The 25,163-nt window shown below is 66.8% G+C and overlaps 1 protein-coding gene across 8 annotated transcripts; it reads left to right on the forward strand.

The window, feature by feature from the left end:
- Nucleotides 1-657: 657 nt before the first annotated feature.
- On the forward strand, nt 658-25,163 carry AGRN (agrin). 8 transcript variants are annotated; one of them, XM_055138940.1, is made up of 39 exons: nt 658-892; nt 2,570-2,831; nt 11,412-11,459; nt 12,120-12,335; nt 12,413-12,637; nt 12,718-12,942; nt 13,056-13,262; nt 14,161-14,379; nt 14,461-14,655; nt 14,732-14,932; nt 15,006-15,154; nt 15,231-15,336; nt 15,813-15,929; nt 16,088-16,252; nt 16,392-16,535; nt 16,629-16,753; nt 16,820-16,925; nt 17,006-17,338; nt 17,462-17,599; nt 17,967-18,094; nt 18,240-18,354; nt 18,433-18,546; nt 18,696-19,055; nt 19,202-19,394; nt 19,631-19,846; nt 20,106-20,335; nt 20,419-20,553; nt 20,769-20,865; nt 20,955-21,119; nt 21,209-21,320; nt 21,478-21,489; nt 21,643-21,759; nt 21,867-22,059; nt 22,128-22,215; nt 22,391-22,414; nt 23,328-23,360; nt 23,517-23,741; nt 23,833-23,936; nt 24,119-25,163. In XM_055138940.1, exons 1-39 carry the CDS (start codon nt 701-703, stop codon nt 24,274-24,276), a joined length of 6,192 nt encoding a protein of 2,063 aa, XP_054994915.1. In that variant the 5' UTR covers nt 658-700; the 3' UTR covers nt 24,277-25,163. The 8 variants fall into 8 exon arrangements, with proteins under 8 accessions (XP_054994915.1, XP_054994917.1, XP_054994916.1 ...); XM_055138942.1 differs by lacking the exon at nt 23,328-23,360; XM_055138941.1 differs by lacking the exon at nt 21,478-21,489.

Consider the following 25,163-nt stretch of genomic DNA (forward strand, 5'->3'; position numbering starts at 1 on the left):
CGTGTCTGGGCCGCGGCGGACCGTGGGGGGCTCTCCGAGCTCCCTTCTCGCTGCCTGACTTCCACCCAAGCCTCTTTGTCCCCCCGCGACCTGCCGGGCGCGCGCGGTCCCCGGTCCTGGAGCCGCCGCCTTCCCCGGCCTTGGGCGCTTCCCGCCCCGAGGTCCGGGCTCGCAGGGCCGGAGGAGCCCCCTGCCCCCTCCCCCTCGGCCCGGACCAACCCTGCGGGTCCGGGGGTCGCGGCGGGGGCGTGGCTGGCGCTCGCCGCCAGCAGGGGGCGCCGCGGAGCCACGCCGGGCTCGCGCCAATCCCCGCGGCCCGGGTCCGCACTGCGGGGGCGCCGACCCCTTGGAAGTCCCCTCACGTCGCCCCCGTGAGGCAGGGGCCCAGCGTCGGCCGTCCCGGCGCGGGGGAGGGGCGTCCGCGCCCGCCGGCGCCCCCGCCCCCGCCGCAGTCCGCGCGCTTTGTTCGGCCGGCGCGGGTCGCGGGCCGGGGGCGGGCCGGGGCGGGCGCGGCGTCCGCAGGCTCCTCCCCGCGGGGCCCCGCCCCGGCCCCCGGCCCGGCCCGCCCCCGGCCCGCCCCGGCCCGCCCCCGGCCCGCCCGCGCTCCCGCCGCCTCCGCGAGCCGCGGCCCGTCCCGGCCAGTCCCGTCCCCGGCGCGGCCCGGCCTGCGCGCTGCTCCCGCCGTCCGCCCGCGGCCGCCATGGCCCGCCCGGCCCCGCCGCGGCCGCTGCTGCTGCTCCTGCTGGTGGCCGCGCGCGCCCTGCCCCGCGCCCACGGGACGTGCCCCGAGCGCGCGCTGGAGCGGCGGGAGGAGGAGGCGAACGTGGTGCTCACCGGCACGGTGGAGGAGATCCTCAACGTGGACCCGGTGCAGCACACGTACTCGTGCAAGGTGCGCCGCGCCCCCGCCGCGCCCCGCGCCCCGCGCCCCGCGGCCCGCGCCCCCGCCCGGCGTGGGAACGGCCCCGACCCGCTTCGCCCGCTCGCGCTCCCTTGGCGACCGCCGGGCGCCGTGGGGGGCGCCGGTCCCGGAAAAGTCCCGGGCGAGCGCGGGAGGGAAAGTTCCCGCGGCGCCGCGATTCTCTCGGCAGCCCACCCGCGTGGGACACGAGCGCGCCCCACCCCCCGGGCTCTGGCGACCCTCGCCGTCAGCCCGGGGAGAGCGAGCGGGACGCGCTGTGCGGGGTGGAGGCGGGGCGCCCGTGGCCAGCGACTCCTCTGCCCTCCTTCCCTTCCCCAGGCCGGGGCGATGGGGGGGCACAAACTGGGGGCTCCGGTGCCCGGGTGGGGGCGGGGCAGAGTGGGAAGGACTCCAGACGCAGGAGGCCTTCCCCTCCGCCGGGCGCCGGGTCTTCCTGGCCTCTGCGGGGGGCTCGCCCGGCCTCTCCGTCGAGCTCTGGGAGCCCCGTGGGTGCATTTGTTCGGGCTCCCCGCAGTTCAGCCTGGGACAGAGCGCCAGGTGAGGGTTGGGGGCCGGGGGCCCATGCCGGTCTGGCCCCCAGAACCGAACTGCCTCCCTCGCCAGAAATGGCACCTTGGTCCCGGTGCGGATGGGAGGGCGGCGGCCTCCTGCCTGGCTGCGGCGGGATCCCCCACCGGGCCCCTTCCCCTCCCTAGCACCAGGGCACTCTGCCAAGTCCCTGCAGGATTTTCCCGACTTCCTCCCCGCTGCTCCTGGGTGTGGCTGGGGTGGGGGGAGGCGGAGAGCTGCCGCCCTCCCCTGCTGGTTATCATCCTTCTCCGGCCACTGCATGTTGGTGGGGCAGAGGGTGGACTAGCTGGGGGAAGGGCACCCCGCAGGGCTGGGCAGGTGCCACCACACCATTGTCTTCCATCCCCCATCCCAGAAGTGCTGGCCCAAGCTCAGGAAAGGGGCCTCTCCTGAGAAGTGGGCCCCAGAGCAAGTGTGCTGTGATGGGTACCATCCCTGGGAGGTTCTGGGGGCCCCCACCCCCTCCTGCACCGGGGGGCTGGCTGTGGGCGTCCCAGGCACAGTTTGTCAGAGCAGGTGCCCTCAGGCTCCGAGAGAGTGCGCTTGGCGGGTGGGGTGCCCGCCCAGCGCTGCCCGAACTTGATTTTGTGGTGAGGCTGCCCTGCCCGCACGCCTGGAGGAGCCTGGCTCGAAGAGGGGGTTTCGCTGCTGGGGAAAGTGTCTGAGCCCACCCACGGCTGCCAGGAGTTCAGCCGGCCGGGAACTCAGATCCCACAGCCCCGAAACAGCTGCTTGTCTGTCCCCAGCTTTGCCAGGGGTTGGGCCTGGGGTCCTTAGTGGTAGGCAGATGGGGGGTGGGACACGGAAGACCCTTGGCACCCCACGCCCTGTGGGTCCCCTTCCCGTACCCCGAGCTGAGATGGGCATTCCTGGAACTGGACTTGGCCGGGCCATTGGGGGAGGGGCGAGTTGACCAGAGAATCATGTGGGACGTGAACAGGATGTGTGAGACCCCCGCAGCCTCCTCCTGGAGCTGATGCCCAGATCTCACCCTCCCGCCTCTCAGTGCCCCCTGCCTGCCCCAGCACTGAAGGGGGAGGAAAGCCCCTTCACCCCTGATGCACTGCGTGTCCCCAGGTTCGTGTCTGGCGGTACTTGAAGGGCAAAGACGTGGTGACTCAGGAGAGCCTGATGGATGGCGGCAATAAGGTAGTGATCGGCGGCTTCGGAGACCCCCTCATCTGTGACAATCAGGTGTCCACTGGGGACACCCGCATCTTCTTTGTGAACCCTGCGCCCCCATACCTGTGGCCGGCCCACAAGAACGAGCTCATGCTCAACTCCAGCCTCATGCGCATCACCCTGCGGAACCTGGAGGAGGTGGAGCACTGCGTGGAAGGTGCGTGGGTCTGGCCGCGGGGCTGGGAGGTCGGGGCAGGGCTGGGTACACGGCGAGGCCTGCTCTGGTCAGCAACGCTGGTGGGACCCACCTGCATGCAGCACTGTGCGTCCTGTCCCTGTGCCCGCCTCCCACTGTCCCCAGCTCTGCATACTCCCCTCTGGAGGGCTGTGACCCCCCGCCTGGCCTGGTACCTTAAGGGTGTCGGCTCCACCCGAGCTCCCTCCCAGCCTGGAGGGCCCTTTGGTAGGGGGAGGCTTGCACCAGGCGTTGTGCAGCAGAAGCCCGATCTGTCCAGGGCCCAGATGTTGAGCAGGCCGGGCTGCCCCGTGTCCGTGATCTGGGAAAGAGGTCATATGGGCAGGGGTGGAGTTTGTGTCCTCCTGTGTGCTCTCTTGCCTGGCCTACGTGACCTGCAGGTGGCCTCCCCCCCAGGACGGCTCCAGCAGTGGGCAGAGGTCCCTGGTGGGGGGTGTCACCGGAGCTGTGGGAACTGTCGTCACCCGCATCCTGTCTGCCCCCCACAGGTTCTGGGAAGGGATGTCTGAGGTGGGGAGACTCTTCCTGCACAGGCAGTGGGGAGGGTCCGAGACTTCCTGCTGTCCGGTTCGCTCTGTGGCCAGCAGAGCAGTGAGCTTGACTCTCATGAGGTGCTGAGGTGCCACTGGGCCTCTGGGGGTCCTGGGCGACGGTGGCCGATGGGGGAGGTGAGCCTGAACTGTGGGACCTGTGGCATCTCGCCCAGCACTGCTTACCCCGGGGACCTCCAGGGTCCCAGCTGCAGCCTCGTGGAGAACTGTGGCCCCAGCCCCCGCCTACTGGGGCCTCCTAGCCTGGGCCCCTGCTCGGGTGCAGATGGGACAAGCTCTGTGGGGCCAGCTTTGGCAGCGACTGCTGAGCGGAGGGCTCGGGGGCCACAAAGCCCCACCCCTGCAGACAGGAAGGTGGTTGGTGGACCCAGCTGGGTCTGTGGCCCTGTGACCGGCTATCTGTGGGGTCCGAGGGCTGTCTCAGGCCGGATGCCGCCTGCCAAACAGAGGAACATCTGGAAGGGGTCTGCAAGAGGGACTCCTAGTGAGGCTGGGAGAGGGTGGGCCTCTGCCCTCAGCGGCCAGCACCCATCCTGTCTCTGACCTGAGCTCCAGGTGGGGACTGGGGCTGGCCTACCAGGGAGCAGGTCTTGGGAAAGGACCTCCTGACCTCAGGGCCTGGAACTTGTGTGTGGGGAGGGGGCAGAGAAGAGGGCTTCTCTCCTGGGGGGTCTGGGAGCTGGCCTGAGCCTGAGTCCCCCTGAAACTGGAGCCTGGCTGGGGCAGGGCTGTCCTGTGCCCACCCCTCCCAGAGCAGCCCCCTCCCATTCTGTGGGAGATAAAGACCGCCTTCCCGGTAGACCCTGACCCCACTCCTCCCCTGCCCTGCTGCTCTCCTCCTGTCCCTAGCCCCTGCCCTCTCCCCTCACAGAGTCCTACCACCGCCCCTGCGTCATCTCTGCAGTCTGTCCAGTCCTGTGGTGACCGTGCTCTGCTTCGTCCTCAGTTTCTCCCACAGGGCTGCCGGCTCTGCCCCCTTGTCCCCTCCCCAGCCCCCAGAAGGCCAGAAGGCCCCTCCTCCGACCTGGCCTGGGGAGCCACATTCCTGGCATAACTGAGACAGGTATGTGTCCCTCCCTCTGCGCCACCTTTGGGCCAGGAGAAGTGCAGGGAGGGCGGCCGGAAGGAAGGAGACCCCCGCCCTTGCTTTGTCAGGGAAACTCAGGGCCCTCCCCCGCCCCAGCCGCTCCACACCACCCAGCCTGGGCCTCTCCTGCCCTCCCCCAACCCTGCCTTGTGAAGGCAGGTCAGGGGCCTCCCCTGAAGCCCCCAGGAGGGCCATAGACCTGGCTGCAGGCCAGCTGGGCAGTCGAGGGCCCTTCCCTCCCCGACAGGAGCCAAGAGTGGAGAAAGGAAGTGTTGTCTGCCCTCACCAGCTTGGCACACAGACAGGGTCGGAGTGAGTCTGGCACTGGTCCAACCTGGCTTTGCCCGGCCCCAAGGCTGGGGGTCCTGGTGGCCACGCTCCCTGGCCTGGCCAGGCAGCGCCCCAAACTCTCTGCCAGGCCAGCCTGGCTCAGGGCCCCTGGAGAAGTTGCTGGTGTGGGTGCTGGTACCAGCAGGGGCCACTCTGCATAGCAGGCTAGGGTGGTGTCACACACACTGCTGGCCTGTCCCTTGCCACGTGGCACCTAGCGCCTGCATCCCCTCACCTGCTCTGAGCCTGCCCCTCCTGAGTGGAAGTGGCTTGTTCCAGGTCCCCCCAGGCTGTGGGCCCTGACACCCTGCTGCAGGTTGCCACCCCTCCTCCCTCCTAGTGAAGGGACTTGGTTGGGCTGGCCAGGAGCTGCTGTTCCTGCTGCTCTGCATGTACTCGGGGCTGGACTCTGTTCTGCCGAGGCCTGTGGTCCTCTTGTAGGGCTGAATTGGTGGAAACAGTTCTGGGTTTTTTCCAGAGCCCGCCCATCCCACACTCTCCACCCATCCATTCCCTCCGGCCCTGCCTGCTCCCTCTCGCCACACTGGCCTTCCCTGCTTCTCCCTAGAGCTGACCGGGCCCGGGGCCACACGCGGTCAAGACACTGGCCTGGGTCTCTGGACTTCCTGGCCCTGCACCCAGCAGTCCTTACAGGCTGCAGTGGGGGTGCAGAGACTGCAGAGCAGGGAGGTCACAGGCCAGGGTCCAGCCAGAGGTCACTCTGAGGCCAGCAAGCCTCCTCCGCTTGGCGAGATGGCTTCTCTTTGAAAGCTTGTCCCTAGCCCCAGCCCTGGGAGGAACTCAGCCCCGGGAGCTCCCACCACACTGGGAGAGTGGAAGAGTTTCAGAAGCAGCCCCCTCCGCCCTTGTTTCCAGCTGGAGGACCCACTGGGTGCCCTTCCACCTGCCTCCAGATCTGGGTCTGGGAGCAAACTCGTCCCCCCCTGCCATTCCATCCCTGGCTCCCCGTACAGTGTCATCAGGACCCAGGACCCTCTTCGTACCTCAGCTCCCTGACCTGGAAGTAGGACAAAAAGGAGCGTACTGGGGCTGCGATGGCTCCCAGGGCTGTTGCCCCGTACTGATGCAGTCAGCAGAGGCACGGGGGTCTGCACTGGGTCTGGAGGGGCCCTTTTTGAGATCCACACTGAAGCTGGGATCTGGGGAGGGGTGATGTGGGCCGCTCTCCTGGAAGGGGCCTCTCCCTCGGAGCAGATCCTGAGAATTTCCTTTGAGGAAGGCCCCCTGCCAGCTCTGCTTACAGCTGGACCTGGGAAAGGAGGACGCCCCTCCCACACCCCCATTCTCCTCCCGCAGAGCAGAGGCGTGGGAGAGGGGAGCTCAGTGAGCCCCGGCAGCCAGCGCCATCCAGCTGTGTCCAGCTGTGTGGGCTGCACGTGTGCACGTGTGCAAGGCTGCCTGTGGACAGCTGCACTGAACTGTGTGCAGGCGCCTGGCTGGAGCCCAGCGGGTGGCCTGTGCTTCCGGCCACCCTGTTTTTCCAGGGCTGGGGGGCCAGCCGGTGCCTGACAAAGGGCCCTGCTCCTGCAGCTCTATACAAGTGACGCAGCAGCTGAGACAGTGCTTGGTGCCACTGGAGAAGACAGGCAAGGGAGCTCACTGCCCTTACGTGCCTGCCAGACCTGACATTGACAGGAGTCCCCCTGGTGGCAGGGCAGCTGTGAGCGTTTCTGCTCCTCCCTCAGCAGTGCCCCTTGTCCCACACCTGCCAAAGGGAAGCCAGGAGGACCACCTGCCCCACTGCCTGCAGCTGTGATGCTCAGGGCATATCTGGGACAGACACATGGACTCTGCACATCTGGGGACAGCCACACAGGCTCATCTAGGAGACAGACATGCCAGCCCAGTGCACATCTGGGAGACAGGTGCACACATTCATTCGTGCACATCTGGAACAGACACACAGGCTCAGTGGTGTCTGGGTATCTGGGCCAAGATGTGGCCTGGCCTGACCGACAGCTGGGGAGGAGAGGGCACCTGCTTCTTTTGCTCTCCGCTCCTCCTTCCACACCGTGGCCTCTCACTGCCCGGCAGCAAAACCTCAGGGCCGAAGACTCTGCTTTGCTGGGTGTGCTCGGAGGCAGGTGCGAATTGTGAGAGTGGAGGGGACTGGCATGGTGGAGAGGACAGCACAGTGACCGGCCATGAATGCAGGGAAGACCAGGGCCTGGAGCCTGTTACCCAAGGAGCAACTTCCCTAGGTCCTGGCTGCCTCCATGACCTCCTGTACATCCTGGGTCTCCGCCTGTCCTCCCTCAGGGAGTGCCCGGACACCACCTGTCCTGTCCAGGAAACCCCACCCTCAGGTCCGGCCTCCGTGCAGGGCTGTGATGCTCACTGCCTCCGTGGGCATTGCATGGCTCACCAGGAACTCTGCCTCCTGACTCAACTGCCCAGACCGCACCTGGCCACCACCTGCCTCCCCCAGCTTTCCTTCCTCCTGGAATGGGCAGGACCGTGTGGGAGGCAGAGACTGAGGGCATGGACACCCCGGAACCTGGGTGTCCAACTCCTGACAGGTGCCTGGGCTCCCAGCTGGGCCCTTTCCCCTGGAACCCTGGGCCACTGGCTGGAGGCTTTCCCCCCAGTGAGCTGCCAGCCCATGTCAGGTCACTGGGGTCCCTCCCAGACTCTTGTCCAGAGCTCACCTGACTCAGGGCGCACCACACAGCCAGGATGTGCTGGCAGGCGAGGGGGAGGGGCCCTGGCAGGAGGTGAGTAAAGCTCTGCTGAGTCACAAGTGGGAGGGCACGGAGGCCTGGCCAGCAGCTGTGTTTGCTGTCCTATGAGCCAGTCCTGCTGAGCCCCTTCCCCAAACTCACCCCCACCCGCAGCAGGCTTAGCTGGCAGGGGGTGTGGTGGGTTTGCAGCCCAGGAGTTACACCGGGACACCTCCCAGTCTCACCTGGAGCTGCAGTGGAGGTTCTCTGGCCATCACCCAGAGAACACCCTGCTGTGAAATGCCTATTGTCTGCTGGGGCAGGGGGAGGGGACACTGGAGGCCCCAGAGGCCCGGGATGGGGGCAGGGGAGGGAGCTGCAGAGCCTCCACTCCCTGTCTGCTGTGGACACCTGTGGCTCCCACCAGGTTCTGAGGTCTGTGTCCCAGGGCCGTGTCCATCAGAGATGCTGGCGCAGTGTGGGGCTGAGCCGTGGGCCTCTCCAGGAAGCTGGAATGGGGGGAGGGGCCCCTGCTTGAGAAAGCTCTCCAGACCCCTCCCCTGCTGTGCTTCTCAGGCCATTTGTTCCTGGAGGCTCCCAGACCTGCATGTACATGTGTGTGCCCTGGGACGGGAGGGAAGGAGGCAGGTGGGTTTCCCCTGGGCTGGGCTCTGGGGCGTGTTCACATGTGTGTGTTCCATGTGGGAAGCCTGGAGAGCTGGGGGGGGGGGGTGCGAGTGTGCAGCTGTGTCTTGCTGTGTGTGTGACCAGAGAGCAGGGCTGAGTCGTGGCTCAGATCTTCTCTTCATGCCCCAGGCAGGAGACTGAGTGGGCTGGTCAGGGCTGAATGATTTTGAGTCTGAAGATCCCAAAATAGCTCCAGTAGCCTGAGCTCCCCTCCCTGGGCTGGTCTGGGGCCTCAATGGCCCTTTGTTTCTCTGAAGGCGTCCAGTTCCTTTGGGGGGCTCAGACAGTCTGGGGCAGGGCTGCTGGGCCAGCTGCATTCACTCTTTCCCTTTCGCCCATTGCCTTGTGGGCTCTAGCCCTGACACCTCTGTTCTGACCGGGCCAGCACCGGTGGGGGTGGGGTGGGGGGCATTTTTCCAGGCAGCATGTGTGGCCCTCTCTGCAAGCCCCAATGACTCCCATTGATCCTAGACTCACCCTTCCCAAGCCCCCTCCTGTGGCGTCCACCAAAATGTCCTGTGGTTGCCGTGGGGGGCAGGCAGGGCCAATTGGGCCCAGTGGACATCTCTGGCATTTAATTCCTCGCGTTGTTCCAGGGCCTCTCTGAGCCAAGAGATGCAGCCCGCAGTCCTGAGAGCTGCAGTGAAAGTCTTGGGGCCGAGGGCCTTTCCAAGGCTCCCCATACCAGGTCTCGGCTCTGGGTCAGGCCCCACCCTGTGGAGATGCTGACTCAGGCCTTGCTGGTACTCCCTGTCCAGGGTAGTACCAGAGACGCTATTGCAGGCACAGGCACTCTGGGCAAGGGAGGTGAGGTTGGGGGGCCAGGGTCTGCAGGCGGTCCCATGGCTTGATGCCACACGGTATTAGCTTCCCATCGGTTTCCTTAGGACCTTAGTTCCAAATGCTAAGAGGCTTTGCAGATCTGTGCTGTGGGTGACGTGCCAGACGGGGCAGACTTGAGCACGGGGGCAGAAAGGTGAGAGTGTGGGAAGGGACATGTGAGGCAGCTGGATATGGGAGACGGTCTCGCCGGCAGCTTGGTGGGTGCTGAGGCAGAGATGGCTCAGGAAGTGTCTGTTCCAAGGGCCAGGCAGAGGAGCCCCCCAGTCTTGGGGCTCCAGGGAGACTACTGTGCTCATCATGTCTCTTCCCAGATACCCTGAGATGAGGCCAGAGGTGACTGGGGCAGCACTGGCGATTGGCAGCAGAGCAGTCCTGAGCCCCTTTGCACGGGTCACTGGCCCCGGTCCTCATCCTGACATGCAGTAGCTGCTGCTTTGGGAGTCAGGGACCCCGATGCCTCTGCTGCTGGGCCCAGCTGCAGGGGCAGGAAGGGGCCTGGCCAGACGGAGGGCTCAGAGCTGGGCATGGGCTGGGCCTCACCTGAAAGGGGTCTTTGACAGTGTAGACATGGCCAGGACCTGGGTGCAGTGCGTGTGTGTATGTGAAAGGGGGAGCATGAGTGAATATGGCTGTGTCTGGGAGCATGTGATAGACGTGTGTGAGTGAGGGGGAGTTGTGTGATGGAGCGTGTGAGTGAATGTGGGTGTGTGTGCCTGTGGGTGAGTGAAATTGGGTAGGTGGGTGTCAGGATGAGTATGATTGGGCAAGTGTGAATTGGGTGTGTGAGGAGGTGGTGTGATTGGGTGAGTTGAGTGGATGTGAGGGGTGATATAGTGCACAGGAGGGGAAAAGTATGATTTAGGGTTAACTGGACAGTTAAGGTTTTCTGCTGATGTGAGAAGTCAGTCAGGGCGCTCAAGGGAGGCTAATCGGATGGGCCCTAGAATTTGGAGGACAGCCTTAGGTGCGTTGTGGGGTGCGTTGGGGTCGCTGTCAGCCCCCAGGGAGGAGTGGATGAGAGCGTGTCTGTGCCTTCACGCCCCTCCCACCCTCAGCCTTGGACCCAGCTCGGTCCCCACCTGGGTGTGGCGCCTGGGCGGGCCGAGAGGAGCAGATGCCAGCGGGCACACGCGACACGCGCGCTTGAGCACACGCGCAGCTCGGCCTATCCGGGTCCTGCGGGTGAGCAAGCCCCAGCCCCGGCCGTGGACCCGCCCCGCTCCTGGCCCCGCCCCTGCCCCGCCCCAGCACCTGCCTGCCTGCGCCCCTCGGCTCCCACCTCCCGCGGCTTGCGCCCCTATCACCCCCCTTCCCGCCCTTGCGCCCCTCTCGGCCGCCCCCTCCCGCCCCTGCGCCCCTCTCCGCTCCCCCTCCCGCCCCTGCGCCCCTCCAGATCCCCCTCCCGCCCCTGTGCCCCTCTCCGCTCCCCGCTCCCGCCCCTGTGCCCCTCTCGACTCCCCTCTCACCCCGTGCGCCCCTCTCGGCGCGCACCTCCCGCCCCTGCAGCCGCGCCGGCCCCTGGCTGGGCTCCGGCCCGGCAGCTGCCCCCGCGCGCCCTTTTGTGCCGCCGCCGGGTCCCTCTTTGCGCCGCGAGCCGCGACTCCCCGCGGACCCGGGGTCCCCGGCGGCTGCTTCTTTGTCTCTGCTCCCCGCCCGCCGCCCTCCGCGCGCCCCGCGCCCATCACCGCCCGCTCGGGGAAGGGCGCCCCGCGGCCCTTCGCCCTCTCCGGCCGCCCCCCGGACCCGCCGCGCCGCCGCCGGCGCCCTCCGTGCCCCTAAGTCCTGCCCACTTCCCTTCCCAGGATGAGCCCGGAGGGCTGCGCGGGGGCCCGGGGCGGGGTCTGGAGCTGAACTCGGGGCCCCGCTGCTGTCAGCTGCCCGGGGCGGCCCAGAATGGGGGCCGTGGCCCCGAAGAGGCCCAAGGGCGCCCCGTGAGGATCCTTTCGCCCAGGAGGGGGGCGCTGAGGAGCCCGGGGCCATGCGGCCCCTGCCCCTGGCCCGGGACCCGCAGCAGCCGCACGGGGCGTCGGTGCTCGTGCGCTATTTCATGATCCCCTGCAATGTCTGCCTGATCCTGCTGGCCACCGTCACGCTCAGCCTCGCCCCGGTGCTCCTCCTCGGCGGCTGTACGTGCGGGGCGGCGGGGACCCCCCCCAGGCGGGGCCCCTCACCCCATCCGCCCAGCTCGGGGACGGGCAGCAGGGCAGTCCTGAGCCCCCTCGCTCGGGTCGCTGGCTCCGTCCTCATCCTGACATGCGGTCGCTGCTGCTTCGGGAGTCGAGACCCTGCCCTGCCCATGGCCAGACGGGGGCTCATAGCTGGGCATGGGCAGGGCCTCACCTGGAAACTCATTCTCTTCCAGATAAGCCTGGCGCCCACTTCACACCAGCGCCCTTGACACCTGCGGACGGTGAGTGAGGCCTCCGGGAGGCATCCCGGGCCACTGCATGTGGGACGCTGTGCGGTGGGACCCTGCACGGGCACCTACGCACTGGGAGTGGAGTTGGGGAGGTGGGCCCGGAGCTTCTCCCTTCAGGCCACTCAGAAAGGGCCTGGTAGCAGGGAACAGCCTCCAGGGAGGCTGGAGTGGGGAGACATGGAAGAAAGGGTCCTCAGGCACCCCGCTTTACTGTAGCTGGACACCCCAAGGTCTGTCCGTAAAGGGCGGGGGATGTAGGGGGTGGCAGATGTGGCTGTGGACACAGGCAGCTCTCAGGAAGGGGCCAGGGCTCTGGAGGAAGGCCAGCTGCCGTGGCGGACTTTGCTTGATGTGGTGGGGACCTGAGGTCTGGCCTGGCCACGGGGTTGCAGGAGATGCGCCCCCTCTCCTTAAGGGCCTGGCAGGGCGGTGGGCAGAGACGGTTTTCCAGGAGGAAGGGCTGGAGCCGGAGGGTGCGTCCCGGTGGGACGTGTGTCTCGGCCGTGAGCGCAGACTTCGCGCACGGGCCCACCCATGCGGGAAGGTGTCCGTGGAGGCCTCACGGCCGGTCGGGGCCGTGGGCGGCGCGCAGGGCCCCGTCTGTGCCCAGGACCTGCATGCACAGCCCGGACCTCCCTCCCGCCCCCGCAGCGTGCCGAGGGATGCTCTGCGGCTTCGGCGCCGTGTGCGAGCCCAACGCAGAGAGCCCGGGCCGCGCCTCGTGCGTGTGCAAGAAGAGCGCCTGCCCCAGCGTGGTGGCGCCTGTGTGCGGCTCCGACGCCTCCACCTACAGCAGCGAGTGCGAGCTCCTGCGGGCGCAGTGCCGCCAGCAGCGGCGCATCCGGCTGCTGAGCCGCGGCCCCTGCGGTGAGCGCGGGGCCTGGCGGGCGGGGCGGGGGCGCGGCGGCGCCGCCGGCAGGTGACCCGCCCCGCGCCGCCCACAGGCTCCCGGGACCCGTGCGCCGGCGTGACCTGCAGCTTCGGCAGCACCTGCGCGCGCTCGGCCGACGGACAGAGCGCCGTGTGCCTGTGCCCCGCGAGCTGCCGCGGCGCGCCCGAAGGCACCGTGTGCGGCAGCGACGGCGCCGACTACCCCGGCGAGTGCCAGCTGCTGCGCCAAGCCTGCGCGCGCCAGGAGGATGTTGTCAAGAAGTTCGATGGCCCGTGCGGTGCGCCGGCGCGGTGGGGCCACGGGAGGGCGCCCCCCCCCACCATGCGCGCTAGCTGAGTCCAGGCCTCCCGCCCCCAGACCCCTGCCAGAGTGCCCTCAGCGACCCCAGCCGCTTCTGCCGCGTGAATCCGCGCACGCGGCGCCCGGAGATGCTCCTGCGCGCTGAGAGCTGCCCTTCCCGGCGGGCGCCCGTGTGCGGGGACGATGGGGTCACCTACGACAACGACTGCATCATGGACCGCGTGGGAGCTGCCCGTGGCCTCCTGCTCCAGAAAGTGCGCTCTGGCCAGTGCCAGCCTAGAGGTGGGCCACTCTGGGAGGAGGGTCCTGCTACTGCCTTGGGCCCTCACTGCCTCTTGGGGTGCTCCCCCCCCCCCCCCCCCCCCGTCTGACTTTCTGGCTCCACTCCATGGCAGACCAGTGCCCAGAAGCCTGCAAGTTCAATGCTGTGTGCCTGTCTCGCCGAGGCCGTTCCCGCTGCTCCTGCGACCGAATCACGTGTGACGGAGCCTACAGGCCCGTGTGCGCTCAGGATGGGCACACGTATGACAACGAGTGCTGGCGCCAGCAGGCCGAGTGCCAGCAGCAGCGAGCCATTCCCGCCAAGCACCAGGGCCCGTGTGGTGAGCTCCGTGGGTGGTGCCGTGCGGGAGCCAGCCTGCCGAGGTCCCTGCGGCCCTCATCACTGCCATCTCCATCTCGCGCTGTGTTCCCTGGGGTCGAGGGACCTGAGGCTCCGGTCACTGGGATGGCCGGCACGTGTTGGTCAGTGGGTTCTGGGTGGGGGCAGGGTCCACTCTGCCGAGGAACCTGGCACCTCCCAGCCAGTGGTGTCCAGCTCCCTGGGTCCCACGTGTCCCCGCTGGGCTTTGTGTGGCCAGCAGAGGGTGGAGGTGGTGTGTCTTGCGTGGCGGTGCTGCCCACCTCCAGCTGTCTCGTCAGTAGGTCTGTCCATCTTTCTGGTCTCTCTCGTCTCTCTGTCCCTCCGTCCTTCCTTCCCTCTCGGCTCCGACTCTTGTGTCTTCCAGCCTGAGCCGCTGGCAGGATGAGGTCCCGCGCCTGCCGCCAGGAGCCGCAGCCCGAGGTCTGCCCCCCGTGTGGCAGGGGGGGTGTGGCTCGCTGCTGCCTGGCCTGTGCTCCGCAGAGCAAATGGACGGACATCCCCTCCCTGTGTGCCCCTGGGTGTAGTGGGCTGCAGAGCTTCGCGCCCCGGTGGCACAGGCCCCGTGTGTGCGTGCATGGCTGTCCTGGGGCTGCAGGGGCGGCTGAGGACACCTGCCCCGCCACCGCCAGTGTGTTGGGAGCAGCCCCACACTCGCGCGTGGGACCAGGTCCATTTGGGTCTGTGTCCTGTCCGTGTCTGCTGTGTGTCTGTCCCTCTCCAGCTGTGTTCTGTGCCTCCGGCCCGACTTCCTCTATTCTCCCAACCCCTGGGAAAGGATCTGCTGCCGGGAAGGGGCCGGGGGCTTTGTGCATGTCCCAGGCAGTGACTGGACCCCTGACTGTCTGCCTTCTCCCCAGGCCAGCCCCCGTCCCCGTGTCGTGGAGTGCAGTGCCCATTCGGGGCCACCTGTGCTGTGAAGAATGGGGAGGCCACATGTGCGTGCCCACTGGCGTGTTCTGGTGTCTATGACCCTGTGTGTGGCAGTGATGGCGTCACGTATGGCAGCACCTGTGAACTGGAGGCCACAGCCTGCACCCTCAAGCGGGAGATCCGGGTGGCACGCAGAGGACCCTGTGGTCAGTGGCAGGCGAGCAGCTCTGCTGGTGGTGGGGGACAGGCAGTGTCCAGGTCCCAGGATAACGTCGCCTCTTTCCCAGATCGCTGCGGCCAGTGTCACTTTGGAGCCTTGTGTGAGCCAGAGACAGGGCGCTGTGTGTGCCCCTCCGAGTGTGTGGCCATGGCTCAGCCCGTGTGCGGCTCAGATGGGCACACGTATGCCAGTGAGTGTGAGCTTCATGTCCACGCCTGCACACACCAAATCAGCCTTCACGTGGCCTCCGCCGGACCCTGCCGTGAGTGGGGGCACGGGGCAGAGTGCTACAGGGACATTGCCCCGGAGGACACTGCCTAACCACCTGCCCTTTGCAGAGGCCTGTGGGGACACGGTGTGTGCCTTTGGGGCCGTGTGCTCGGCGGGCCGGTGTGTGTGTCCCCGGTGTGAGCACCCCCCGCCTGGGCCCGTGTGTGGCAGTGACGGTGTCACCTACCAGAGTGTTTGTGAGCTCCGAGAGGCTGCGTGCCAGCAGCAGAAGCAGATCGAGGAGGCCCGGGCAGGACCCTGCGAGCAGGGTAGGTGGTGGCAGCGGGTTGCGGGGTGCTGGCCCCGTGCGGGTGTGACACACAGGTGACACCCCTCCTGCAGCCGAGTGCGGTTCCGGTGGCTCTGGCTCTGGGGAGGACGGCGAGTGTGAGCAGGAGCTGTGTCAGCAGCGAGGTGGCATCTGGGACGAGGACTCCGAGGATGGGCCGTGCGTCTGTGATTTCAGCTGCCAGGGCGTCCCAAGGAGTCCGGTGAGGCCCGGCACTCCTGGCTCTGGCGGGAGTGAGGAGGGGGCTGTGGCTGGCCTCACCACTGCTGCCTCCCCAGGTCTGTGGCTCTGATGGTGTCACCTACGGCACCGAGTGCGAGCTGAAGAAGGCCCGGTGCGAGTCTCGGCAGGAGCTGCACGTCGTGGCCCAGGGCGCTTGTCAAGGTGTGCACGTCCAGCCGTTCTCCTGAGCCTTTTCCTGACCTTTGGCCTGTGCTCCCCATGCGTTGTGCCATGCTGTGCCTGTGTGCCCACCGCTCGGGGTTCTCTAGTGGGGGAACCTGGTCACACTCACTGCTGCGTAATGGGGGGCGGGGAGCTGGGAGATGCCAGCAGGCTGCAGCATGAGCTCTGCTCAGCCCTGGATATGGCGCAGTCCCCCGAGCACTGTGCACCTGAAGCTGCGTGTGCACATGTTGGTGGCTGTGTGGGCGAATGTGTGGTCTGGGGGTGCTGGGTAGTGTGTGTGTCCGTGTCTCCGTGTGTGTGTCAGGCTGTGCATGATACTAGCCCAGGTGTGCCTCCAGCTGTGCAGAACGTCGCCCCTGGCCCTGCCCACACAGATGTGTTCTCAGCTGGGAGTGGCCATAGAGGGGAGAGTGAAGCAGAACTCAACACTCAACTCCTGCCCTTGCCTGCAGGTCCTACCTTGTCCCCACTGCCACCGGCAGTCCCTCCCCACTGCACCCAGAGCCCCTTCGGGTGCTGTCCAGACAACCTCACTGCTGCTCAGGGTGTGGGCCACGCTGGCTGCCCTGGTGAGTGCCCCTAAATTCACCCTTAGGACGTCATGTAACTGAGTGTCCATGCAGACCTGCCCTTATGAGGCCACGTGACTGAGTGCCCCTTTAGACCCACCCTGGCAAGGCAGTGGCTGTGACCACAGGCCCGTGACTGTCCTGCCCAACTCCTGCAGGCTCCTGCCACTGCAACCCACATGGCTCCTACACTGGCACCTGTGACCCGGCCACAGGCCAGTGCTCCTGCCGCCCGGGTGTAGGGGGCCTCAAGTGTGACCGCTGTGAGCCTGGCTTCTGGAACTTCCGTGGCATCGTCACTGATGGCCGGAGCGGCTGCACCCGTGAGTGCCAAGACCCATGCTGGCCTCAGCTCTGTACCCCTACCCGTCCTGCCTCACGGTTGGTGGGGTTGGAGCCAGGCTGTGGGACAGCTGGGGAGGGGTCCAGGCACAGACCTCGGCCTTCCCCTGCTGCCTGCAGCCTGCAGCTGTGATTCCCAGGGCGCAGTGCGGGATGACTGTGAGCAGATGACCGGGCTGTGCTCCTGTAAGCCCGGGGTGGCTGGCCCCAAATGTGGGCAGTGTCCGGATGGCCGCGCTCTGGGCCCTGCTGGCTGTGAATCAGGTGAGGGGGCCTCTGCTGACCAACTCTGAGCTGGGAGTGGGGCTGGCCGAGCTGGCCAGGCCTCCTGAGCCAGCAGCATCTCTTCCGTGCCAGACGGCGCAGTGCCCACCACGTGTGCCGTGATGCACTGTGAGTTTGGGGCGTCCTGCGTGGAGGAGGCTGGTGCTGCCCACTGTGTGTGTCCAGCACTTACCTGTCTGGGGGCCAATGCTACCAAGGTAAGAGTTGGGGAGTAGGGGGGGCGGGGGCAGAGATGGCCCCAAACATCCTTGCTCTGTGCCCAGGTCTGTGGGTCAGACGGTGTCACCTACGGGAACGAGTGTCAGCTGAGAACAATCGCCTGCCGCCAGGGCCTGGACATCACCATCCAGAGCCTCGGGCCGTGCCAAGGTGAGACTCACTGCCCCTGCCGGCCCTGGCCAGGAAGATCCGGTCCTGCCCGGCCCATCCTCACTCCCCTCTCCCTGCAGATGCTGTCACTTCTGGCATGCCCCCTACATCTGCGTCTGTAGTCACTTTGGGTCTCCGCCCGAGCCAGGCTCCGCAACCCCCCACCAGTGCCCAGCCCCTGGCTCCCAGCAGCACGCCTCATAGCCAGCCCACCCCTCAGCCTTCTGCACCGCCACGGACCATTGCCAGCATGCCCAGGGCCACGGCGAGGCCCGCGCTGACCATGCCCCCCACAGCACCCCCTGCGACAACCAGCCTTGCCATGTCCGCCTTTGGCGAGTCTGGCAGTGCTGATGGGAGTGGGGACGAGGAGCTCAGTGGGGACCTGGAGGCCAGCGGAGCCGGCTCAGGGGGTGAGTGCAGGCACGGGGGCCTGGAGGCCTGTGGAGGTGGCCCCAGGGTGTGTGTGCAGGCACAGGGGCCTGGGGGGAGGTCCAGGGGCCCAGTCGGGCCTCACGCTGCACTTCCTTCTGTAGGACTCGAGCCTCCTGAGGTGGGCCGTACTGAGGCCCCAGGGCTGCCCATCGAGAGGGCGTCCTGCTACAACTCGCCTTTGGGCTGCTGCTCAGATGGCAAGACGCCCTCGCTGGACACAGAGGGCTCCAACTGTCCCGGTGAGTGGGGCTGGGCCACGGTGAGCCCAGGAGTCCGACACCCCCGGGAAGCCGTCACCGCAGGTCTGCGCCGGGCCCAGGGCGCTCGGACCTCCGCACAAACGTGTGCCCGCTTCTGGGGTTTTACCCTGCACACGTGCACGTGTGGTCTCGGCCCCCACACTCGTGGGTGCCCAGGACCTCGCGGCTAACCCGTCTCTCCTGTTGCAAGCCGGCCTGGCTACTGTCATGAGGAGTCCGCCTGGTAACTGCCCGGGGCCCACTAACCTCATGGCCATCTGACTAACATGCTGGCTGCCCGCGGGGCTTGCTGCTGGGGCTGTGCCCAGCCATGCCAGGCAGGACCTCACTGCCCCCTCCCCCACAGCCACGAAGGTGTTCCAGGGGGTGCTGGAGCTCGAGGAGGTCGAGGGGCAGGACCTGTTCTACACACCAGAGATGGCCGACCCCAAGTCGGAGCTGTTCGGGGAGACCGCCAGGAGCATTGAGAGTGCAGTGAGTCTGGGGCCCCGGAAGGGTCCGGCTGCAGCCCGGCCCCAGGCCTTTCAGAAGGGCAGATCCTGAGGAGACGGGGCGGGAGAGCGCACGGCCTGGCAGCAGCTGTCCGGACCCTCCGCTTCTCCCCCCCCCCCCCCCACAGCTGGAGGACCTTTTCCGGAACTCAGAAGTCAAGAAGGACTTCCGGAGTGTCCGACTTCGGGACTTGGGGCCTGGCCTCTCCGTCCGAGCCATCGTGGACGTGCACTTCGACCCCAGTGAGGCCCTGCCCTGCTGGCTCCCGGAGCAGGTGGGGTTCCGTGGGGCTCGAGGGACTCAGTGTCGCTCCCCCACAGCTTCCAGCGTGCGGGCGGCAGATGTGACCCGGGCCCTGCTCAGGCAGATCCAGGCGTCCAGGCGCCTGGGGGTGAGGCGGCCCCCGCAAGAGCACGTCCGCTTCATGGACTTTGGTGAGCCCACACGCCTCCCCCACAGGCTAACCCTAACCCCTTGTTCCCGCCCCTGTGCTCCATGGCCCCTCCCCATGCCCCACTGGTGCAGCTTACGGGCCCCCAAGGCCCCGCCGTGCCCCCAGTGCTGACCGGTGCCCCACCCTCAGATTGGCTTCCTGCCTTCTTCACGGGAGCCTCCACAGGCACCACCCCCGCTGCAGCCACAGCCAGAGCCACCACTGGGGCGCATCGGCTTGCCTCCACTGCGCCCCCCCGGACCCTCCACCCCAGCCACACAAGCCGACCGGTCCTCAGGACCACAGGCCCCCCCCACACACACCGGCCCCCTACCACTGCCCCTGGTCGAGTACCTGCACGTCGGCCCCTGAGCCCACGCCCCCAGCAGCCCCCAAGTCCCTGTGACTCCCATCCCTGCCTTCACGGGGGCACCTGCTGGGACCAGGACACAGCTGGAAAGTTCAGCTGCAGCTGCCCAGCAGGCAGGACCGGTGCCATCTGTGAGAAGGGTAAGTGTCGGCTGCTGTGCCAGCCCAAGTTGGGGACCCTTCGTGTCCTCACTCCCCAGGGAAGAGGCAGGATCAACGAGGCAGGTCTGGCGGGCTGGGCAGGGCCCGCCTTGCCTTCCTTCCAGCGGTCCTGTCTGTCTCCACAGCGCTGCACAGCTTGGTGCCAGCATTTGGGGGCCACTCCTTCTTGGCCTTCCCCACGCTGCGTGCCTACCACACGCTGCGCCTGGCGCTCGAGTTCCGGTCTCTGGAGCCCAGGGGGCTGCTGCTCTACAATGGCAACGCTCGGGGCAAGGACTTCCTGGCGCTGGCGCTGCAGGGAGGCCGAGTGCAGCTCAGGTGCAGCAGGGTCTAGGGCCCAGGGAGGGGGCGGGGCGTGTTGGTGGGCGGGGCCTGGTGGGAGGGGCTCGGCGGGGCGGGGCCTGGTGCGAGGGCGGTGGTGGGGCGGGGCTGTAGTGGAGGGCGGAATTTGTGGGGCCCGGCAGACTGGGTAAGTGGGGTTCTGTGATACCAGTGCATGGGCAGGGTTTGGAGCTGGGGCTTCCTTGGGTGGTTCTCAACACCTGCTCCTCCAGGTTTGACACAGGATCGGGGCCTGCAGTGCTGACCAGCTCGGTGTCGATAGAGCCGGGTCGGTGGCACCGCCTGGAGCTGTCCCGGCACTGGCGCCGTGGCTCTCTCTCAGTGGATGGAGAGAGTCCAGTGGTGGGCCAGAGCCCCAGCGGCACCGACGGTCTCAACCTGGACACAGAACTCTTCGTGGGTGGCTTCCCCGAGGACCAGGCTTCCGTGTGAGCAAAGGACTGGGTGGGCCGGAACCTGGACTGGGGCAGGTGGCCCCAGACACCCTCACGAACCTGCCTCAACCCCGCTTGTCCTGTCTGTGGGGGTCCCTGAGGGCCAGACTGCCTGCAGGGCTTGGGCTGCTCTGACTCGTTCCCCCCGACACCCAGCTCTGATCGTGTGGCCGGTGGGGCGGGAGCTGTGCTGCCCCCCACCCTGGATGGTGTCAGAGGAGGCTCTGACCTCTGACCCTCATCCTGGTGTCAGGGTGTTGGAGCGCACCTCTGTGGGTACCGGCCTGAGGGGCTGCATCCGCCTGCTGGACGTCAACAACCAGCGGCTGGAGCTGGGTCGCTGGCAGGAGGCCGCAACGCGGAGCTCCGGTGTGGGCGAGTGTGGGGACCAGCCCTGCCTCCCCAGCCCCTGCCTGGGCGGAGCCCCATGCCAGGCCTTGGACAACGGCATGTTCCACTGCCAGTGCCCACGCGGCCGCTTCGGTGAGAGCAGCGCCCAGCCTGGGTCCTCAGGGCGGGGTCCACCTCTGCATGCAGCTCCCTGGCACTCCCCTCTGTCCCCACAGGACCCACCTGTGCAGACGAGAAGGATCCGTGCGAGCCAAACCCGTGCCACGGGGCAGCCCCGTGCCGCGCGCTGCCGACGGGCGAGGCCAAGTGCGAGTGTCCTCTGGGGCGCAGGGGCGCTCTCTGTCAGACAGGTGGGAGAGTGCAGAGGGGGCTGGCGCATGGCCAGGCAGGGTGGGGCTGGGCTTGGAATTGAGGCTGGTGCCACGGTCTGAGTTGCCGCAGGGCTCAGGGAGCTATGGGGGTGGGGGCGGGTGAGTTACCCGCAGGGCTCAGGGAGCCGTGGGGGCAGGGGTCCCCAGGGTGGCGGTGTAACTCCGTGTGACTGGCAGCCTCTTGCCCTTCACAGCCTCAGAGAGGGATGCCCCTTTGCCCTTTCTGGCTGACTTCAATGGCTTCTCCTACCTGGAGCTGAGAGGCCTGCACGCCTTGGACCGGGACCTGGGGTCAGTGGGATCGAGGGGTGGGTGAGGGGTCCTGCCCTGGCCCCTCGCACCCACTGTTGCTTCACTGCCCGCCCGCCTGTCTGGCCCAGGGAGAAGATGGCCCTGGAGGTGGTGTTCCTGGCCCGCGGGCCCAGCGGCCTGCTCCTCTACAACGGGCAGAAGACAGATGGCAAGGGGGACTTTGTGTCCCTGGCACTGCACGACCGGCATCTGGAGTTTCGCTATGACCTGGGCAAGGGGGCAGCGGTCATCAGGTGCGTGCTGGCTGCGTCCCAGAGGGTGAGTGGCCAGGGTCAGCGGGAGAGTGGCTGAGCCCACAGCCTGCCATGGTGTCCCTCGCCAGGAGCACGGAGCCAGTGGCCCTAGGAGCCTGGACCAGGGTCTTCTTGGAGCGGACCGGTCGCAAGGGTGCTCTGCGTGTGGGCAACGGCCCCCGTGAGCTGGGGGAGTCCCCGGTGAGTGTCCCCGGGCGCAGAGGCCACTGGCCTTCCCGCCCGCTGCCTCGCGTCCTCACTGAACTGTTTTCTCTCCCTCTGCGCTGCGCCTGTCTCTGTCCCCTCTGCCCCTACTGCTCTCTGGCTCTCGCTCTGCAACCCCCTCTCCGGATGTCAGAAATCCCGCAAGGTACCAGCTCCCTCTCCTGCTGGCGCCCTCTGGTGCCTCCACTCTAGAGTAGCGCTGCCTCCTGATGGGTGGGGGCAGGGGGGGCATCTGGGGCTGGGCCAGTCCCTGCCCAGGGGGTGGCCTCCACGGCCCCTCACTCAAGACCTCCGCCAGGTGCCACACACCATCCTCAACCTGAAGGAGCCGCTCTATGTGGGGGGCGCCCCTGACTTCAGCAAGCTGGCCCGGGCTGCCGCTGTGTCCTCTGGCTTCAACGGCGCCATCCAGCTAGTATGTGGGGCTGGCTGGGGCCGGAGCAGAGGGTGGGGGTGTGGAGCCTCTCCCGGTGCTGTCCCAGTTTAGGGATCGCCTCCCACGCAGGCTTCCCCATCCCCCAGGTTTCCCTCAAGGGCCGCCAGCTGCTGACCCCGGAACATGTGGTGCGGGCAGTGGACGTCTCGTCCTTCACAGACCACCCTTGTACCCAGGCCTCAGGCCACCCCTGTCTCAACGGGGCCTCCTGTGTCCCCCGGGAGGCTGCCTACGAGTGCCTGTGTCCTGGGGGCTTCTCAGGGCTGCACTGTGAACAGGGTGAGCAGACGGGGCTGTGGCTGCAGGGGTCGTGGAGCTGCGGCCACCTCTCACCGACTGTCTCTCAGGACTCCTGGAGAAGGCAGCAGGGGACCTGGAGAGCCTAGCCTTTGACGGGCGGACATACATCGAGTACCTCAATGCAGTGACAGAGAGGTAATAGCCCCAGGGAGAGGCAGTGCGTGACCTCTGTGTTCCCTCTGTGTCCCCTCTGCACGTGTGTGTGTGTGTGTGTGTGTGTGTGTGTGTGCAGGCAGGCCACATGCTACCAGTGTGCCCGCTGCATACCCCTCCCCTTTCTTCTGTTCACGGCTGTCTCTTTGCTTCCAAGCGGACTCACCAATGAGATCCCAGCGTAAGTAGTGCTTGGCCCACCTTCATGACTCACTTACCTCGACCCTTTCTCTGCTCCTTCCTTCCCACCACAGCTGGGCCCCAGCACCCAGGCAGATTCAGGGTGCTGTTTCTGCTTCCCAGCTCAGAACTGTGTCGTCCCCTTTCCCAGCTAAAGGCTCAGTGTGCCTGCGTGTGCCTGTGTGTGTGCATGAGTGTGTATATGTGCACCTCTCTGTGTCCGCATGTACGTGTACGTGAGTATGCATGTGAATCTGTATGTGTGCCTGCATGTGCATGAGTGTGCATATGCCTGTGTGTGAGCATGTGTGTACCTGTGTGAGTGTGCATATGTTACATGTATATGCCTGTAAATGTGTAGCTGTGTGTCATGTATAAGTGTGTGCATGTGTGAGTGTGTGTGCCTGTGTGTGAATTGCCTGGATGCATGTGTGTAGGAGTGGTTGTGTGTTGTATGTAAGTGTGCCTATGTGTCTTACATGCGTTGCCTGTGTGCCTGCATGTGAAAGCATGGGGCTGCATGCATGTGTGCCTGCACATGTGCCTTTCTGTGTGCCCAGCAGCCCCAGCGCTTGTCTGTGGGGGTGTCCCAGGCAGGTGGACTGTGCCTTTGCTCCATCCCCCTTGCCTCACCTCAGAACTGTGCACCGGGTTGGGCCGGGCCTGCAGCCCCTGACAGTTCCTGAGTTTTTTGAGGTGGGGGAGGCTCGGGGGGGGGGGGCTGGAGCTGGTGTCCACATCCACTGTCTCTTCGTGCTTGTTTCTTCACTGGCTCTGGGCCCACTGGGTATGGCACCCAAATCCTCCCCACATTACAAAGCGGGTAAGGGGCAGGGGCTGCTGCCTTTCCCTCCTCGCCTGCACTCAGCCTGTCTGCTCCCTGCTTACCTGCTTCCCTCTCTTCCTGCTCTAAGCCCCGAAGCGCCAGACCCTGGGGCCCTTCACAGGTGAGCTCGTGGCCCAGCCTGCTGTCTTCCCCTCATTGGCCCCTGTGTCTGCCCACGGCCCCTCCTACCGTCCAGCCACCCCAGGTCCCATCCCCAGGATGTGTGCCCCCCCCCCGCCTGCCCCTGAGGTGCCCTGAGCAGGCCTCTGCCCCCCAGCGAGAAGGCGCTGCAGACCAACCACTTTGAGCTGAGCCTGCGCACGGAGGCCACGCAGGGGCTGGTGCTGTGGAGCGGCAAGGCCACGGAGCGGGCCGACTACGTTGCCCTGGCCATCGTGGATGGGCACCTGCAGCTGGCCTACGACCTGGGCTCCCAGCCCGTGGTACTGAGGTCCACGGTGCCCGTGAACACCAACCGCTGGCTGCGGGTCAGGGCACACAGGTCAGTGGGACGTCGGGCACTGGTGGCCACGTGGGGATGCAGGCCAGCAGGTTGCTGCCAGGGTGGGGTCTCACTACACCCACCCCCACAGGGAACAGAGGGAAGGCTCGCTGCAGGTGGGCAATGAGGCCCCCGTGACCGGCTCCTCCCCGCTGGGCGCCACGCAGCTGGACACAGATGGAGCCCTGTGGCTGGGTGAGTGGGAGTGACTGCCAAGGGCGAGTGCCTGAGCGCTGGGCGGACCCGTCCCAGAAACAGCCCTGGGGGCAGAGCACGCTGGCCCGGGCAGGACCAGGCCTGGAGCTTGGCGGGCCGCAGCCCTCCCCTGCACCGGTGTGCCTGGACTCAGCTGCGGCTTCCTATTGTCTACCCTGCAGGAGGCCTGGAGAAGCTGCCTGTGGGCCAGGCCCTGCCCAAGGCCTACGGCACGGGCTTTGTGGGCTGCCTCCGCGACGTGGTGGTGGGCGGCCGGCCGCTGCAGCTGGTGGAGGACGCAGCTGCCAGACCAGCGCTCCAGCCCTGCCCCAGACCCTGAGCCCGCTGCTGCCCCAGCCCCTGCGCTAACCGTTTTCTACTTTTGTAAACGCGTTTCTTTCCTGATATGATTTTCTTGCCTGTGTTGGTTGGAGAGACTCTGTCCATCCAGATGGTGCTCTGAGGGAAGGCTCACGCGACCCGCCCTCCAGACCCACCCGTCGCCTGCAGGCCATCCACTGCCCACCTGTCCTGGGCTGTGTCCCTTCTGCATACGTTGTCCTCCTTCCCTCTGTGAGGTCAGCAGTGGCCCCTCCAGCCAGCACCTGGGCCCTTCCCGGGGCTCACCTGGGCCAGTACTGTGACTTAGGAATAATGTTACTTTGGGGACTGCCCTGCCCCCTCTCTGCAACTATGTGTACCATGCCCGGGCCTTGGAGAGGCCCGGCCCTTAGCTGGCCCTGCCTGTCCACCCGCCTCCCAGGGGCATGTCCCCTCACGGACACCCCAGGCCTTTTGAGGAGCACAGCAAGGGAGCAGGACACGGGGAACATGGTGGGTGTGTGTCTGCTTGCCTGGACAGCTCTAGCCCGCGGGTGTTTGTCTAGGCCTGAGCTCTCTGAGCGTTGGTGTTATTGGACCTCAGGGCAGTGGGCAGCCAGGGCAGCTGGCAGCTACACAGAGAAAACCTCACACTCCTGGAGTGAGGCGTGGGCGCCCTTGCCCAGGATCGACTAGGGGCTGGCCGGATGACTGACCAAGGCCCAAGGTACAGGCACAGCCGACCAGGCAGCCACGCCAGACCTGCCTGTAGCTGTAGCACTGTGTCAGAGAGGGGCACTGGGCAGGGCTTCAGGCCCAGAGATCAGTGGGAGCCTCCAGCTCTGTTTCTTTACTAATTCCAGTCTTTTTTCATTTTTTTTCCAATTTTGTTGTTTGTTTTGGGGC

This window comes from Sorex araneus, chromosome 5 (genome assembly GCF_027595985.1).
Source record: "Sorex araneus isolate mSorAra2 chromosome 5, mSorAra2.pri, whole genome shotgun sequence".
Lineage (NCBI taxonomy): Eukaryota > Metazoa > Chordata > Mammalia > Eulipotyphla > Soricidae > Sorex > Sorex araneus.

What these genes read in the sequence shown, in the direction of transcription:
- AGRN (XM_055138940.1), top strand. Translation starts at nt 701, where the DNA reads ATGGCCCGCCCGGCCCCGCCGCGGCCGCTGCTGCTGCTCCTGCTGGTG. An exon ending in CCAGGAGCATTGAGAGTGCA is followed by an intron (nt 18,095 to 18,239) that starts GTGAGTCTGGGG and finishes CCCCCCCCACAG; the next exon opens with CTGGAGGACCTTTTCCGGAA. An exon ending in AGATGGAGCCCTGTGGCTGG is followed by an intron (nt 23,937 to 24,118) that starts GTGAGTGGGAGT and finishes TCTACCCTGCAG; the next exon opens with GAGGCCTGGAGAAGCTGCCT.